The sequence below is a fragment of the Stegodyphus dumicola genome, chromosome 3 (genome assembly GCF_044657685.1).
Source record: "Stegodyphus dumicola isolate Sdum_Otavi_A_Nest chromosome 3, ASM4465768v1".
In the NCBI taxonomy this organism is placed as follows: domain Eukaryota; kingdom Metazoa; phylum Arthropoda; class Arachnida; order Araneae; family Eresidae; genus Stegodyphus; species Stegodyphus dumicola.
In genome coordinates, this window is record NC_140770.1 from 7,223,898 (window position 1) to 7,243,679 (window position 19,782).

General features: G+C 36.9%; 1 protein-coding gene across 1 annotated transcript in view; it reads right to left on the reverse strand.

Annotated features, from left to right (window-relative positions):
- The window catches only part of LOC118196746 (protein O-mannosyl-transferase TMTC1-like), an 848,849-nt gene that overhangs the window by 477,291 nt on the left and 351,776 nt on the right, over positions 1 to 19,782 (reverse strand). The window contains exon 2 of the mRNA XM_085812306.1: positions 13,557 to 13,731. Within this exon, the coding sequence (XP_085668432.1) occupies positions 13,557 to 13,731 (175 nt within the window). The remainder of the gene's footprint in view (positions 1 to 13,556; positions 13,732 to 19,782) is intronic.

The following is a 19,782-nucleotide window of genomic DNA, read 5'->3' on the forward strand; positions in this document are numbered from 1 at the left end:
GCAGAACTTGCATTTTGTATTAACTGCCGATTTCACTACAGCATCAACAAAACCATCTTCAACACAGACATCCTGCATTCTCGTCGCAGTGCCTTTGTTATCAACTGAAGTAACTAAACTCTAAACTCGAAGAGACTATGGATCTGACTAAAGAACTCTCTACCACAAAACGATTTCGTAATACTTACCAAAGTGCATTACAAGTCAGCCTCAATTATAATTGCACAAATAAATCTGTAAAGAGCATTTGTATCTAACGCAAAACTAGAAACAATCCTCTTAAAGAACTTAAAAGGTATTATGCTAATCCAGGAAACATATTATGTCCAGGGAAAAATAAGTGTTATTTCAAGCAACTGGAACATTTTCCAACATACGAGGACTCGACAAAATAACATAAGAGCGGCATATACAGTGTCTCACAAAAGTGATGGGACACTTGTGCTTTACAAAAGGAAACTGTAATAAAATAAATTAAAGAAACATGTAAAAATTTATTGTGGGTGTGTTTCATACTTAAATTTAGTAACAATTATTACATAACATACATTTTCTCAAAATATTAAAATATTAAATTAATAAAAATACAATTGTTTAGAGCGGAGCAAAAAATGGCTCACATAAGTGATGGGACACCATTAGGTACTACTACGTACTACAATAAAAATATTTTTTGGGGTTTCTATTTTTACTCAAAAGCAATTAGCAATAATTTATAAAATCGTCTTCAGTCTTTCTCAGTTTTGGAATTTTTGTGTTTTTTAGCTCTGTGCAGCCATGAATGCTAAACGAAAAGAAACTTTGCCTGGAATTCGAAAATTAGTTATTAATTTGCATATTGAACGTAAAAAATCTATTAGAGAAACTGCTGAAACAGTTAACATGAGTCATTCAACAGTTTTCAATATCATTAAACGATATAAAAAGAATCATATGATTCAGGACAAAAGAAGACCTGGCCGACCATCAAAGCTATCCAATGGAATAAAGCGAATTATTGTTCAAAATATTAAAACAAAATTAAAGAATGAGTGCTCCTAAAGTTGCTGCTGATTTACAAGCATTATATGGAGTAATTGTTCATCCTGAGACTATTAGAAGAGTAATTCGATCCGCTGGATATGACGGTAGAGCAGCCAGGAAGAAATTCTTCTTAAGTGAAAAGAATAGAAAACTCAGACTGGCTTTCGCAAAATCCAACATAAATAAGAATTCTGATTACTGGGATGAAGTTATGTTTGCTGATGATAGTAAATTTAATATTGTGGCATAAATGCATTAATAAGCATTACATTACAATAATAAACAACATGAAAAATAAATGCAATAAATAAAACAAATCAAATGCTATCAAATACAAATCGAATACTAAATACAAATCAAATCAAATACACATTTAAAAACAAAATGGACCATGGTCTTATACTACTTACAATTATTTACATTATGTACTATGGCCATTGTAGTGAGCTAACAAGTCGTAATGAACGACTTTAGGTTTAGAGTTCGAACACTTACGGATCATGACGTCATTCAGTCTCTTCAGGACTGTATATGGACCATCCGAAGGTGACTGTAATTCAGGCCTGACCCCTTTTCGCCGAATCGGGTTCCACAACCACACCTTGTCTCTTTTGTTGAATCTATGTCCAGTAGCTCTCGCGTTGTATCTGGTCTTCACTTTCTCCGTCGCCAAGTTCACTCGCTTTCGTGCGGAACGGTGCATCACTTCAAAACGGGCCTGGACATCTTGGATGTGTTCGTCAGGCGATGAAGGCGCATCCGTATGGCGATCAAACAGGCGGTCACAAGGCAGACGAAGGTCTCGACCGAAGAGCATCTGTGATGGAGAATAGCCGGTAGTCTCGTGGACAGCACTGCGGTAAGCCAGTAAAAAGAGTGGTAATTTCTTGTCCCAGTCCTGTTGGTTTCTGGAAACCACTAATGAGAGGTTATTAAGGATGGTTCGATTGAACCTCTCTACCATGCCGTCCGACTGGGGATGCAATGGCGTCGTTTGAGTTTTGTCAATGCCGAGTAGTTTGCATAGTTCTTTGATTACTGCCGAGGCAAAATTCCTTCCCTGATCGGAATGTAACTGAAGAGGCACTCCGAACCTGGAAATCCAGTGCTGTATCATTACCTCAGCTACTGTGACTGCCTCTTGATCAGGAATAGGATAAGCTTCAGGCCACTTGGTGAAGTAATCAATGACAACGAGTATGTATTTGTTGCCATCAGCAGTTCGTGGCAGAGGTCCCAGGATGTCAAAGGCGATACGTTCAAAAGGCGCACCTACGTTGTAACGTTGCAGTCTGCCTCGGCTGCGTTCCTCGGTCCTTTCTGACCTGCACAGGCATCGCAAGATCGGCACCACTTTTGCACGTCATTCTTTGCATTATTCCAGTAAAAGCGCTCACGAACTCTCTGTAAGGTCTTCATAATTCCAAAGTGACCTCCTGTAGGGCTGTTATGTAGTTCTTTGAGGACATCAGGAATCCGGGATCTTGGAAGTATCAGTTGCCATCGGAACGTCTTCCCATCATCCGACTCGAATTTCCGGTATAAGACGCCGTTTCGAATGTGAAGTGAATCCCAGAGTGCCCAGTATTGTTTTGTTGTAGGACTACAGATAGAAATGTCCTGCCATGTAGGTTTTCTGTTTGATGACTCTATTAAATCAAGTATGGGTTTAATGTCGCGGTCTTCCAGCTGGTCTTTCCTGACTTCATCATCACTCCACGGGTCTCGATCAGCCGATGTTGATGTTGTAATTTGTCTTGCGACCGGAGTCAGCAGCTCGTATTTCGCTTCCACCCTGGAACAATATCGGCAGCTTTCTCAGCAAGGTCTTCTAGACAGGCGTTGGCGTTTCCGTGTGATGATCCCTTACGATGACGGATAGTGATGTCATATTCTTGGAGTCTCTGTATCCACCTGGCTATTTGACCCTCAGGATTTTTGAAATTTAAAAGCCAGGCCAATGAGGCATGGTCCGTGCGGAGGAGGAATTTTCTCCCGTATAGATAATGATGGAAATGTTCTACAGCTTTGACTATGGCGAGCAACTCTTTCCTTGTGACACAGTAATTCCTCTCCGGTTTAGACAGGCACTTGCTCCAGTAAGCTACTACACGTTCTTGGCCGTCTATTTCTTGGGACAAAACAGCACCGACACTTTCATTGCTCGCGTCGGTGTCGAGAATAAATGGTCTGTCGAGCTGAGGATACGTCAGGATAGGAGCAGATGTTAAAGCTTCCTTTAAGTTGTTAAATGCATCCTCGCATTCCTTTGTCCACAAGAATCTTTGCTTGCTCTCTGTCAGCTTGTGAAGTGGTCTTGCGATGGAATAAAAGTTCTTCACGAATCTCCTATAGTAGGTGCAAAGCCCTAGGAAGCTTCTCAGCTGATGGACATTTTCGGGACGCGTCCAGGATTTAACCGCTGATACCTTTTCAGGATCCGTGCGCACACCTTCTGCAGAGATGACATGTCCCAGGTGAGTCACTTCCTTTCGAAACAATTTGCATTTAGCGGGAGTCAGCTTCAGATTGGCCTCTTTCAGTTTCTGAAGCACCTTTCTAAGATTTTCTAGATGCTCTTCAAAACTCTTTCCGATGATGATGATATCGTCCAGGTATATCAGACAGGCTTCGTAGGAAAGGCCTTTCAAAACAGTCTCCATAAGACGTTCGAATGTTGCCGGCGCATTACACAGTCCAAACGGCATCACTTTGAACTGCCAAAGTCCTTGTCCCGTAGTAAATGCCGTCTTTTCTCAGTCATCAGGATGGATTTCTACCTGTCAATACCCACTCTTTAAATCAAGTGTTGAGAACCACTTGCTTCCAGAAAGAGTGTCTAGAATGTCATCAATTCTAGGAAGAGGATAACTGTCTTTCTTCGTAACCTCATTCAACCGGCGATAGTCAACGCAAAATCTTGTTGAGCCGTCTTTCTTTCTGACGAGAACGATGGGAGATGCCCATGGACTCGCTGAAGGCTCGATGACATCGCCTTCTTCCATATCTTTTAACAGTGTTCGCACCTCTTCCTGTTTAGCAAACGGTAGACGTCTTGGATGTTGCTTGATCGGGGGATGATCGCCAGTATCTATTCTATGTTGTGTCAAACTAGTTCGACCCACGTCAGAAGACGAGCGGGAGAATCAACTTGAAAATCTTTAATGACGCGATCGGCAGCATTTTTCTCTTTATCGTTTAATTGTGCATTCTGCAATAACTCCGATGTAATGCTCTCTGAGGACACGGATTCTGGGATGTTACTCTTTCTTTCAACGCTGGTTATTGGAGTACATGTTGCAACCACTTCACCTTTCTTAATAACTCTCGACTTTTCAGTTACATTGGCGACTCTCACCGAGATAACCGTTCTGGATAGGTCGACGAGTGTTGAGGCTACTAGTACTCCTTTTCGGATATTACAGTTATTGGGATATTCTATGATGCCGAAGCGGAAATTTCTATTTTCGGCTATGGATCCAGGAAGCAAAATTTCTGTTCTTGCCGGTATTGTGATATAGTCTTGTGCTATGATTTTATGGACAGATTTAACTTCTTCATCATTAACGAGAAATAACGCTATGTCCTCAGATGTAGAATGCAATTCGTTATTTTTAAAATCCAAGGAAAAACTGTATTTCCTTAGAAAGTCCAATCCGAGTATGCAAGAATCAGTGATCTCTGCTACATATGCCGTGTGATGGTAAGCGGCACTTCCAAACGAGATGTTAACATTTACTTTTCCGTCGATGTCGATCTTCTCACCGAACACAGTCTGGAGGGTAACGCAGGGCGGCGTCCAGATAAGTTTGTTTCCTAGTTGCTGAGCCAAATCTTTTTGGATGATGGTGACGTTGGCTCCTGTATCTATAGTCATATTGCACGGAACTCCATTAATATGTCCTATTATGAAAAGTCCATTACTGCCGCCTCTCATTGCAGAAATCTGAAGCGCTTTAAACGGGGGCTTTTCATTATCTGGCAACCTCCGCCCCGCGGGATGGCCACTAATTAGTTTCCCTGCTGCTTGTTAGAAGCGGTCTTAACATCAGTACCCTGGGGTGTTTTGCAGTTTCGTCGTATGTGTCCTTCAGCACCGCAGTTCCAGCACTTAACGGTCGGTTTCTTCTCACCAATATTACGTCTCAAGGCGTTCAGTTGTCTAGTTAAATCGTCAAGTCGAGCGGTGACTTGATCCCCTGGCTCCTGGCCTTGAGCAGCTCTGACTGGCTGGCGGTCTCGACGAGTGGCTTGCTGGGCCTCAAATTTCATGGCGTACACTAGAGCACTTTTTAAATCTTTTACATCCGCCATTCGTAGAGCTTTCTGTATTTCAGTATCTCGGATGCCGTCGATAAAGTATTGCAAGGACAGGATTTCCCTTGTTTCTGTCGGGCATTCCGAAAAGGCGAGATGGGACAGCCTTTCAACATCCGCGGCGAGCTCCTGAAGTGTTTCGGTAGGCTTCTGTTGACGAGATTTTAATTGGAGCCTGCTGTAGTCTTTTAAACACTTCTCCCCAAAGCGCAACTCCAAGGCGCCGGACAGAGCTTCGAAATCTAACCTTTTGTTTTCGGGAAGAGTCTGAAGGATATCCGCTGCGTCGGCTCTTAGAGAAGCGGCGAGATGACAGGCCTTAGCTTGGGAATCCCATCCATTCGCATCCGCCACGATAGAAAATTGTGTCTTATACACCTGCCAGAAGGTCTTCCCATCATATGTGGATAGCTTCAGAGGTGGACGAGCAGGCATTGGTAAGAATTTAAAATCATCACTCCTGCTCCCTGCCGACGCTACGAATTTCTTTAAAGTATCCATTTCTTTGGCAACTGAAGAAACTCTCTCATCAATTTGTTGTTCGATTTGGTGTTGGACGGCACAAACTCTTCCTTCAATTCGTTCCTCCACAGCAGAAACTCTCTCTTCTATTTCTTCTTTCACCGAAGAAACTCTTTCTTCAATTAGTCCAACTTTATTTTCAACTGTGTCAATTCTGCCTTCCATAGCTTCAAATTTATTTTCTATTATGCAGGTAATCTCTCTTTTCATTTCTTCTTGACCTGCTTCAATCTTTTCTTGACCAGCTTGAACGGCTTTCATTTCGTCCTTAACAGATTCCTGGCCCAACTTCATTTCTTCTCTAACGGACCTAATTTCTTCTTTAACAGAGTCTTTCATTTCTTCTTTAAATGTAGCAAAGGCTACCATGAATTGTTTTAACTGTTCTTCCATCGCTCTTGTGATTGGCATTCAAATCCCACTTCTGACACCAAAAATTGTTGCGTGCGTACGGATTCGTTACTAAATGAATGCACAAGTCCGATGAAAAATGAACAAAAATTTATTATTATCACAACAAAAATGCTTAAATTTTCTCAAATTATCACGCAGTATTACAATATCTCACAGTAGGTTTCTTTTAACTACTCAAATGTCCAATAGAACGTAATTCAAAACAGCTAAAGAACGCTAATCCGCGAATTCGCTACAATCAACAACAGTAGTTTTCTAAACAACAACAAATTAAGCAACTACTAACTACAAACTGAGATGTTTTCCTCCTTTTATAAGATTTTAAAATCATGCGCTAGAATTTTCCAGTACTTTCTCGAAATCAAAAAGAGATATTTATTTATTTAATGCACGCGCTCTTGTATTTTCAATTTTCTGGCTTAGCTTTCTTTGAATATTCGTCACGCGCTGCACTGCGCGAGAAATGAAACCATTTAATTTATAATTGAACTAACATTAGCTTTTTAAATACCAAATGCGTAACAATATATTTGGTTCTGACAGTAGAATCTTGGTATGAAGAAAACCCAGGGAAGAATTTCGCAAACAGAACTTGGTGCCAACAGTAAAACATGGTGGAGGAGGAATTATGGTATGGGGGTGTATGTCGTCCGCTGGAGTTGGTACTCTTCTTTTTATTGACAGTATAATGCATCAGTACAAGTATATTGACATTTTAAATCAAAATTTGAAATCTTCAGCACGAAAATTGAACCTTCATGACGATTTTAAATTCTACTAAGACAATGACCCCAAGCACACTGCTTTGAATGTTAGACTCTGGCTGCTGTATAACTGTCCTGAAATAATAAAAACACCACCACAATATCCAGACATAAATCCCATAGAGAATATTTGGCAAGAATTGAAATCAAGAATTCGCAAACACACCATTTCTTCAAAACAACTAAAATCGGTGCTTCAAGAAAAACGGGGTAAAATCACTCCAGAAATCACAAAAAATTAGTCGAATCCATCACCAGAAGATTAAATCACGTTTTAAAAGTAAAAGGAAATCCAACAAAATATTAAAACCTTTTAAAAAGTAAAATTTTTGGATAAATATTTGATGGAAAAGTAAGTGTCCCCATCACTTATGTGAGCCATTTTTTGCTCCGTTCTAAGCAATTGTGTTTTTATTAAATTAATATTTTAATATTTTGAGAAAATGTATGTTATGTAATAATTGTTGCTAAATTTAAGTATGAAACACACCCACAAAAAATTTTACATTTTTTTTAAATTTATTTTACTACAGTTTCCTTTTGTAAAGCACAAGGGTACTTTTCCGTTTGGCCGGCGCAAATCTCGCCAAGCAGACTTTATTGGCGACAACACACAGTATACACATAAAAAATATTTTAAAAAAATGTTACTTCTAAGAATTTTTTTTTTTTTAAGGCATAAACATTTTAATATCGCTTAAAATTTTATAAAAAGCCAATAAATAAAGACAGTAAATTTGTAAAAAGACATTAATTTAAGAATTTACTATGCTTTCATGGTTCAACATCTTGATTCGCCGGTTCATATCACGTGACCCCAAGCGATCTCATCTCACGTAAACTACTCTACAAAAATCTAATGCTCGCAGTAATTATCTACATTTATTTCAAGTTAAATCTTAATTTGGAACACAAGTTTAAATGCAAGAAATATTTCAATGCGTACGAATAGCTTACTCAGAAATTATGTAAAGCTGCAGTGCTTTACTTCGCTAATGCATTCTCATTAGAATTGATGAATTTAACCCTTGACTTACATTTTCTATATTTTCGGCTTCGGGTAAGCGCTGTGATTGCATCCTGATTGACTTAATTACCGAAAATGGCCTTAGACATAAAACTGAACTATCTGATAAAAATTCTATGTAATTATATGCCACTATTGAAAGAAACAATCAATCTGATAAGAAAAAGCTGCGACTTGTTTTGAAAATGAAGCGTAAAATGTTACCAGCGAGAATATTCCGTTTGGCATCGGTTGTACCATTATTGGCGACTTTATCGCTTGCGCCGGCAAAACGGAAAAGTACCAGCACAAGTGTCCCATCACTTTTGTGAGACACTGTATATGCCGCAACAATAACTGGTCTCCAATGGTCCTGAAAAGAGCAAATTCTTTTCACCTCATTTTACTCCTCCCCCAATGAAGAGATATCTCAAAACCTAGCTTCCTTCTCGGAAGTTTTTCAAAAATTTCCCTACTCTCCCATGTGATTGGGAGGATTTCAGCGCACATAACTCGACCTGGGACTATTCTCGGAGACATTCAGCTGACACAGAGGTCGAAGGCATTATCAACAGCTTCAACCTAATAATAATCAACGATAACACCACTCCTTCGACCTTCCAAACAATTAGCGGATCAAAATGATGAGATATCACACTTGTGAATCACACAGTACACTCCTCCCCAAAAAATCCGTGGACTATGTTGCAAGATACGGATATATCAGGACACAAAATTACCTCCTTTGAAACCGCTTTTCTACCGAATTAATATCAAATGATATAAGTATTTTCAAAAATGAAATAAATAGCACTTAAAATAAATCCCAGTTTAAAGGGACTCGTACACCTTAAACCCCTCATGATCTTCGAATATGTGACTGTTGCAAAAATTGGAATATTTTATTTATTTTAAAAGCAATTACTTCCAACTTTTTACAGCTGACTGCATAATATAGCTGCTTTGGAAACTAGTAACCAGAAAGTTTGTGTTGCCACAAATAATTTTGTAATTTAATCCTCTTTGTGAGAAAATATTTCGCCGTGTTTCCACCTTGCGCGCACGATATTTTAAAAATGGCTAATGGTACATATTTGAAATTTGATGGAATTCTATATATGGGCACTCTTTTCTAACGGAACCAACAATCTGATGAATATTTTAATATTGAAAAATTTTATGGACGAAAACATTATAAATTTTGTTAATAAAATACATTTTATAAACTCAACTCAAAGTAAAATAAAAATTTAACATGAATTTTTTAGAATTTTAGGTTCACAGTAGTTTCCAAATGTTATAAAAGCTATATATTAAATATGGAATTAAATTATGAAATAGAATGTTTTAAACTGTGCGCGCAAGTTGGAAACATGACGAAAAATGTTGTCACAAAGCGGATTAAATTATAAAAATATTTGTGGCAACACAAACTTTCTGATCACTATTTCAGAAAGCAGCTATATTATGTAGTCAGCTGTAAAAAGTTGGTAGTAATTGCTTATAAAATAAATAAGATATCCCAATTCTTGCAACAGTCACCTATTCGAACATCTTATGGGTTTTAAGGTGTACGAGTCCCCTTAATGATAAGATAACCTCCCTTCAGAAAACAGCTCAAAACCACTCCGAAAAATCGTTCATTCTCAAAGCCTCTAGCGACAACAAAATCATCAATTGTTAGATAGCTGCACTAGGGGCCACTCGAAACAAAACCGCAGACTTAAGAAAAAGTGAAAACGCATGATCTGAAGAAAAGTAACAAATGCATACATGCTCTTCCGAAAACAAAGAGCAATATATATAAAAAAATCCAGGAAGCGAAATTTAAATGCTGGAGAAATTTCGTAACAGACAGTAAAGATCCTTGCGGATCCATATACAAGATTTGCTCAGATAAAGCTTTCCACCTACTGTCAAATTGTAATTCTGCAGTCGGAATACAATACCAAAAGCATAGAGGATGCCACAACAGAAGGCATTAAAAGTGCAATGAATAATGTATTCCTCAGCAACGACCCTCAGAATGACTCAGTTTTGCACAGGAAAACATAAACAACTTTTAGATCTCTAATACAACCGATGATGATATCCCATTCACCGACTTTGAAATTTCTAGACTAGTCAAATATCTACCAAATAAAAAGCATCAGGCCCGGATGGAACCGAAAGATCCCCGAGTCAAATCCTTCACAATTTCCAACCTTACTTCTGAAATTTTTTAATAAATGTCTGCAGGCTCAGGTTTTCTGTTCCAGCTTCAAAACGGAGCAATTTATTCTCTTTGAAAAGAAAGGACATGATGTGTTAAACCAAAATTCCTACAGGCCTATCAATTTACTATAATCTCTAGGCAAAGTCTTTGAGAGATTCCTTGAAAATCGCCTAAGGCATCACATTAACCTTTTGAGGCCGGAGCTTTGGTAGCAGTAACAGCTGCGAAAGGACGGGGAATCTTGAACCGAATGCTTTCCCCCCTTTAAGAAATCTCCTCCTATTTGCAAGAAAGATTCTTGTGTGTAGTTGAATGGATTCTGAGAGGGGTGCATCTATGTCGCAAAAGGAAGACCTTTGAAAGAGATAAGTGGTTAAAACCCTAGGGACGTCAAATTTGACATTTCACCCCACTTTTCAGCCTGAAAAATGGGGGAAAAAGACATGGCCACTAAAACGGACAACCCCGTCTTTTCAAAGAGAGGACTCTATGGCCACTATAATGGCCATCCCGTCTTCAAAAGGTTAAGAAAGAGAACTGCGCAAGTAAATTCCAGTTCGGATTGACTTAGAGTAGAAATACATTACATATTCTAAATACCGTAATAGAAGCACATTTTCCAGTAACAAATCTCAGCATCGTCATTCGGCGATAGTCTGAATCGATCTTAAAAAGGTATTTGATTCTCTGTGATGACCTAAGGTCTTAGGCAGACTTAGGGAGATCAAATACTCGAAAATTATCTACGAAACCTAGCAAAACTGCTTTACAGACAGAAAAAGTAAAACAATTTCCAATAACAGGCTAATCGAAAAGACGCGAGAAAAAGAGACTGTCCGCAGGGCTCTTCCCTTAGCGCGAACTTCTGAAACCTCGCATTCGATAAAAGTTTCCGATATAAATGGCCATCGCACACCAAATACATCGCAGTCGCCGACGATGCGTCCTTTGTTGTTAATGGTAGAACTCGAGACGTGCTTGATAATAATGTAAGCAACATATTAAACAACTTTAACGAATTATGGAAGCTTCAAACATTAATCACATCTTATGAAAATTAAAAGCAGCTATTCTATATCGAAAATAAAAATATCAAAATTGTCAAATCTATAAAATATATTGGCACTTATAAATAAACTTAAGTTTGTGGACCATCTAGATTATATCTAAAATAGCAACAAACCTAATGAGAATGCAAGAAATTGGATGGGGCATAAACACGAAAAAGGTAGCTGTACTGCATTTAAAAACGAATTGCACCCATAATGGAAAAGAATTCAAAACATAAATGCTTTATAGCTCCCTCGCACCCATATGTGCCACATCTTGCTTTGAAGAATAGTAAACCTTCCTGCATCAACAAAGAGCCATTCATAAACAAATCCCCAAACTTTTACACAGGTCGCTCCGGTCTGGAATGTGTGCGCTAAAAGTATATCTCAATAGCCAATTAATTCTCAGAAGAACAAAATTTTCAATTAAATGTTGGAAATAGTGCTTTCCAAACAGAAGCAACCGCAATATAGAAGCCATCAAAAAACGTTTCACCACTCCTTTAACAACCCCCCTCCGTCCTTTTACAGATAACTTATCCAACAATGCATGCAATAACTTCTCCAAAGAATAGATCCCTAATAATCCAGGAAATGCTCAATCTGCCTATAACACAACCAATCAGAATTTCAGAATATCAGGCTCTTGTTGCCCATGTTGTCAAAAGTGTATGGAAACGGATGTCTTTAAAAAAGAAGCAGCTAGGGACATTAATGCAACAAAACTAACCGTTACATTTCCAGGCTCCCATGGGCCCATGTTCAGGGTGGAAACAACTTAAAATGCATTTCAAAAAGCATAACAACACTGGTGGGATACCGCCAAACAGGTCATGTGCTCATACGAGCTAATATCCAAGAATAAACTTCACCCTAAACATCATAGTAGAGAAATAACATGGCTGATCTCAGCCCATGGCCTTATCCCCACATATTTCTACAAGATGAATATCACACTTTCAGATCTGTGCGTACGTGGGGAGAGGAGGAGATCCAGTGTATTACCTATTCACATGCATAATAACATCAAGCCTGCACCTGACAAGACCAAGACTAGAACAAAATATAAATCCTTTCCTCAGATTCGCAAACAATAATAGCCATATGAAGAAGAGCATAACCCAAAAAGAATGATATTCTGGCATCAAGGTGTCGTGGGAAAGCGCATAGTTCAAATAATGTATATTCTGTCATCAAGTGGTCTAAAACTGTGCAACACAGAGTGATCTCATCCAAATCAATATGCAAAGAAAAGCCCAATGATTATTGTTTTCTCGCTCAAAGCGATCGCAGCAAATAATGAAAGAATTTCATACCATGCCCAATGGTATGAAGAACCTAAGCACATGAGTACGTCAACGAATCAATACGAGTAAATCACAATGGCTCTAAAAAATCAAAAGTGCTCAACAATAACCAAGGTGTGTAAAAGAACTAATGGATTTTATCTAGAAGCAATGAATGGCTAGGTATGATGAACATGCGTTCATATCGTACGTCATTAAATACTCCACCAGCCAAAGTAGGGCCTACTTTTGGGGTTGAGTTTATTCTTGGACATAAAATAGTGGGGAACCGGTGACACGGCCAGCGATGTTGTTTGCACCAGAAAATAGTAGCACTTCGGCACCAGAAGAGTATCGGAGGTTCCAGAAAGGCACTGCTAATCTAGACAGCTAGTGTAAGGGGCCTATACCTACTCATTCGGGGGCAAATAATAGATGGCCACTGCACTTATACCAGTGGCCTTTCAAAAAACAAACAGTGGCATTTTCGCCTTAAACGTAATATGCGATTTTGAAATTTGTCAGTAACGGTAGAGACGTCAAATAAATGTGTGCAGGGATACAGAATATTTTTAAGGCATCAACGACAAAATTCATTATGTAGACAGCCGGTGTTATCGGGATTTGTGCGATGCCGAGTTTCTGCAGTTCTCTGAAGCGAAAACGGATCGCTGTCTACCTGGGGAGTAGAGCGCAAAATGTTACACAAAAATTTCGAACAATGTAAGCATTCTCACATAATCCTTATTTTAAAATTAAATTTTGCAATCTAAATTGCTAAAATCTTTTTTTTTTTTTTTTTTTTTTTTTTTTTTTTTTTTTTTTTCATATGTTGACAATTCTTACCGACTTGTGATAAATATAGATTAGGAATCTTTTTTAAAAAGTTCTGTCCAAGGTGGTTATGTGAATACGTAAGAATCTCAACGAACAGCAAATAAATATTTTGACACTTACCGCTTCTGTGTGAACTGGGTGCGATGCAAACATCAGGGCGGCGATAACCGCTGCGTCCCTTCTCCACGCTAACACCTCTCGGCAAAAATACATGAGGAGAACCACCACTGTGGCATGGAGGGCCACATTCGTTACGTGGAAGGACAGGACACCACCACAAAGGCTCCAATTCATTCTGAAAAAAAAAAGTAAATCTCAAGTTACTCATATTAATTAATATTAGTTTCAATACAGGAAAATTAAATAAATTTTTAACTTAACTTGCAAAGCAGCTTTGAATTTTAATAAATACGTTTTTCTTCCTTTTGCAAGATTTTTCTTTTATTTTAATAAATAAGTTATTTTTGCTTTGAAGAAGCTATTTTTGTTTAAGTTATTTTTGTAATAAAAAAATTTTTGTTTCTTTTTATTTTAATATATAAGTTATAAAAATAACTTACACTTGCTGTTATTCTACAGTCTCTTATTTTCTTAGGCATTAGAATTTCTTCATAAATATTAATACTATTTAGCTGGCTGCCCACGGCCGTGATGGTGATATCACATTTGGTCATTAAGTATTTGAAGTTAAACACACAAGACGTATGGTATGTGGTCATCTCAGAACTTTACACACATATTTACAGCTATTATTTATATCTTCAATAAGTTAATAAACACTCGCAGACGATATCAGTAGGCAGTTTTCAGCTGTCAGAGACCGGCTAGCGGAGGCTAACTTGCAACGACAGCATAACCGAGGGCATACCAAATATTACCAATGAATTGAAGGAACATGGCAGTCACTCCATATGAGAATTCAAGATATTGATTCGACGGAGACAGACATTAATACCCACAGGGATTAAATTAGAAAGTAACTGCTCCAGTATAGTGTTCTACAATGGGTTTAGGACCTTAAGATTTCATTCCGATACTGCGCAGCTGTCACACAACCGTCTTTAAAGATGTGTAGCTGGTTGCTATATTCCATCGGAATTCTAGCCCACACCATGACTCTGCCACTTCTGAATGCATGATGTTCGATGCTGTTTTGGGTCTGATTCCATGTGCCTCAATCTCTTCAGAACCTTACTTGCTTATCATATGATTCCAGGGTAACTCTGGAATCGTCCGTGAACAGGATGTTGCACCAATCCGAGCCGTTTCAACTGAGATGTTGGCGTCACTGCTATAGTATTGTCGTCTGGATTGGAGGGTTAGTGGAACATAAGCACTTGGTACTTAAGCGCAAAGTACTGGCAGATATTGTTTTAGCACATGAGGTTGCAACAATGAACGTAACATCCGTGAAAGTCGCTTGTCGATCCCGCTTAGTTACTTTAGCAATTTACCAATTTCCAGAAGGGATGATAACCCTTCGTCAGCAGGACAAAAGTCACCGGAAAACTCTTTGACTTATGTGGAATTATTTCTAAATGCGAGAAATTATCGAATGATCATTGCCACATAAAAGAGCGTCTTGCTTCAATGTGTTCAACCGCAAGCCAGCGTATTGCTTCAGATATACAAACAAGAATAGCATTAAAACTTATCCTACGAGAGTCACAAACACTTCGAATCGTCATTTAAATGAACCTCCTCAAACCCTAGAATGCTGGCGTCTTCAACGACTGCCCCGGTTAATATAAGTTCCGACTTCCAGTCGTGATTGGCGTAACATACAATATTCGCACACTGTCATCTGTATCTGCAACAATTTACAGCAACTTAATTTCCCCTACGCTTTCAAAAATTGCTATTTTGCATTGCGCACTTAAATTTTGGAAGCTAGTGATATATCACGTTAAATGACAACATTTAGGCGAATTGGCACTTTGCAGTAAAGATAAATTACAAATCAAAAATATTATGCGTCGTGAAATGCCAGCACTTGCTTGGGCGCATAATAGATAAAGCTAGCATATCGTAAAATCTAGCGTATAAAAATTAAGCACATAGCTGAGTTGTAATAGCTTATAAATTTTTAAACCAGATAGAAAAAGAGGAACATCTGAATAATATTTATGCCTTCAGGATTTAACAAAAAATCATATTTTATCCAGAATGATGCCAGCTGCCTAAAATAATTATTATATAAAAAGGAAAAATATAGAATAATTTTAATATATCCACCCAGTGTAATTTCACTGATCCATTCAAGTAATTAATAAGGAACAGAGATAAAGAACTGCATTTATTTTTTTAAAATCGCTTAGCTTTTTAATCAATAATAGTTAGTTTAAATCTGAAAGAAAAAATAATAATATGCCTCAAAATACTGTTTCTGGATTAACATTCCCTACTGGGTTAACAATTTACTCATTTCCAATTGGCAGCAGAGAGAAAAAAATAATTTATTTCGAACAGTAGCAGCAGATTTATTTTAAATCTCTCAGCTTATTAATTCAAAAATTAAATATATTAAGTTTTGCCTAGTAGCAAAAAATTTCTTTTATAATGCCTTTTTCTTTTGATTTAATTTGAAATATTAAATCTTACGTTTTGCAGAATGTAGCTTTTATATCGCTCAGTTTTAAATCAAATGTTGCTTAAATTTGCACAAAATAAGAACGAAATAAAAAAACCTGATGTGTACACCACATGACTTACTTGTACGGAATATTAAATCATACGCATTTTTTCTTGTATTTTATTTAAACTTATTAGATTCAATTAAACCTACTTCGCCGACAGCGCATAAACCCCAATAGAATAAATGCATTCTTTAAAATTCACTTTGTTTACCATAGCGACACTCTGGCGCTAGGTTCACTTAACAGTATTATATTTCGTTCATATTATAACTCAGAATGCACAAAATGTATATCATTTAAAGAATTATCTAATCGTTGCCACATGTTCTATTCAAATACTATAACAAAGCTAGAACGATGTATAAAAGAAATTAAGGAAACAAAACAAAAAAGAAACAGTTTTTCACAGACGATTGAGTATTTCTCATTGAATTAATTCAGTTCCCACTCCGCGAGAAGGCAAAAATACATAAAAACTCAAAATATCTATCTTAAAAATTACGAAGTAAATCTCAAACGCTTATTTCTTCGAAAAAATTCCAGAAAGAATTAAGCATGATTTAATTCGCAATAATAAATGAATGCGTTATCTTTGTTGTTGCGAAGCTAAGTTTCTTTAGATTGGCAACAAATCCACTAGTCTGCTGTTTCAAATGTAAACATCAATGGCCGCCATTAAAAACAGGCTAAGCGGCAATTAAACAACTTTAAAATTGCTAATAATTCTAAAAATATTGCATACAGATTTACTAAAGGCATAAAATTCTTAACCGGAAGATAAAAACAACACAATTCAATCATTTTTAAAGCAAAAAATGTACAATTTACAAACATAGAAGAGTAAAGAAACTGAGATGACTGACCCGGGTAATAGAGGGGATATATATATAAATATATTTATATACGTTTGGTACGGCCGATTGCAACCAAAATACGAGGTGCACATTTACATGTTATAGCAGTCCTATATACAAAATTTCAACGTTCTGAGGCTACTCGTTTTTGAGTTATGCGAGATACGTACGTACGTTCGTACAGACGCCACGAAAAATTCTTGTAAGAATTAATTTTAAAGCATTTTTATAATTTTTTGGAGGAAACGAGTCTTTTATTTTGTCCTTACGTACAGATATCACGCTAAAACATCGTTAAATTGCATTCGATACCGGTCAAAATGGATATTTTCGTTGAAATATGCTGCCTGAAACTTTTCGCGATTACAATACTTCCTTTTTACTTCGTACAATGAAGTAAAAAAATTAAATTCAAGATTCAGGCTTCGAGGAGCACATGCTTGGGTAAAGTATATGCGTGTTCAAAATTGGGTGACTTTGTGTGTCAGTATGCATACGCCTGTTGTAAATGCGAGAATACAGATACTTTCCTAGCTACGAACACACATACATACATACATACATACATACATACATACAGCGTACATATATATAGAATACATGCATGCATACAATACATACATATATGCAATATGCATGCAAACAGTATCACATCTTATATAAACGTACATCACACATACATACCGATTCATCATCATTTAATAGTAGAGAAATGCATACTTACAAAGACAGTTTCTTATGATGACTTTCGATGCTTGAAAAGCTTCATTAATTGTAATACTTTTAAAACTGGTAATTATAAGTTTGTTATAACAATGCACAATTGAGAATTTTTTAACAAAAGGTCCAAATAATTTTTCTGAAGATTTATCCCAAGCACAATCTGAAATTTTATCAGCGAAATATCATTAATAACTACTAATTTTAGAACAAAGCATTTTTCACCAACATGATCAAAAGCCTGAACCATTTAAAATGCGAAAATTTTCAAATGGAATTCAAATTCAATTATCTCAACTTCTTTTCTTCTCGGCGAAGAAGAAAAAGAACACGCTCAACAACGAAAACGCACGAAATTCCATCCATGCGAAGTGCCAAAAATTTTTGATTAATGTGGCACTTCGTGTTTGATCAAAACAAGTTACATGCGGAAATTTTCTCCAAAATTGAATTTTAAATTCTTCGCAGATGTAATAGCTGGTGGTTATAACACACGAAGCTGAGGAACCGTAGGGTTTCTAGATATTAATAGGCATTACTCCGAATTAAACTTCTTCAAAGAACTTCCGATTCTGTAATTCTTGGAAGTAGTCTTAGTCAAAATCATTTCCAAAGTCACGCGAAATTTCGTCTACATATTACGCTTACGAATAAGTGTTAAGGATGCCCGAATGCATGCGTTTAACAGTTTTGCAGATTAAATTCTGAAACTTTGAAAAATGCAAATATTTGTTAATAAGGAATTCTTTCAAGTTTGGTCAATTAAAACGATGGTTTCAAACTATTGGTTGCCGGAGCAATTTTATGCGGCCCGCGAAGATATTTCAATTATGCATTTGTTGCAAATACGGTGTTGCCAAGATTCCAAGACTTTAGTTATATTTCAAGTCCGAATTAAATTATTTTCATACCATTAAAGGTGAACGTGAATAACGCACCAGAAAGTCTACAAATGGAGCTAAGTAATTTACAGCGTTATGAGTGTCATTTTCAAAGATTTGAAGTAACAAATTTGATTAACTTTTATTCGTACTTATCAAAATATAAGCCAGTTACGAATTTTTGCACCGAGAATAATTTCTTTGATTGGGGAAACACTTATGCGTGAACAGAATGAAAATTTATAAGAATCCGATTGAACGATGAGTATCTACATTCTGCGATGAAGATAATTACCTTCAATCAATTACCTTCAAGAAGTATTAGCGTTCAATAGAGCTCTGTCTCATTCAAAGAATTTGAATGAAATCAAAGAAGCCATTTACGTTCTTTGGTTGAAAATTAATAAGAATCTCCGATTGAACGATGAGTATCTACATTCTGCGATGAAGATAGTTACCTTCAATCAATTACCTTCAAGAAGTATTAGCGTTCAATAGTATTCTGTCTTATTCAAAGAATTTGAATGAAATTAAAGAAGCCATTTACGTTCTTTGGTTGAATGCCATTTACAAAGAACGACTTAAGATGTCTCAAGATTTGCTTATTGTGCTCTCAATCGTGTATCACACTAATTTAATACCGTCCTTATTTATAACACAGAGAAAATGGGATTACACATAAAAAGAAAGCAATGTACAACTAAACGTGCAGCAAATTTGCACTTTACAAATATGTATCGTAATGGATCGTAAACGTGTATAATTTTAAAGGATTAGGAGATTTTTCGTCAAAACTTGCGGAAATTCTGAAAACAATTCAAAAAATGCAAACACATTTATTCATATAGTTCATTATATCCTACATTCATACTTTTTGACGTTGCCTATAGCAATACGAAATAACATTAAATGTATAGGAATTTATACGAGAACGAAAGATTCGTTAGTTATATTCGGAAGATTCGTTAAGGGGCTCAAAAACCTTAAACCCCTTATGCTCTTCGAATATGTGACTGTTGCAAGAATTGGGATATTTTATTTATTTTAAAAGCAATTACTCCCAACCTTTTACAGATGACTACATAATATAGCTGCTTTGCGAATAAGTAACCAGAAAGTTTGTGTTGCCACAAATATTTTTGTAATTTAATCCCCTTTGTGACAAAATATTTCGTCATGTTTCACTTTGTGCGCATGATATTTTAAAAATGGTTAATGGTAAATACTTGAAATTAGATGGAATTCTTTATATGGG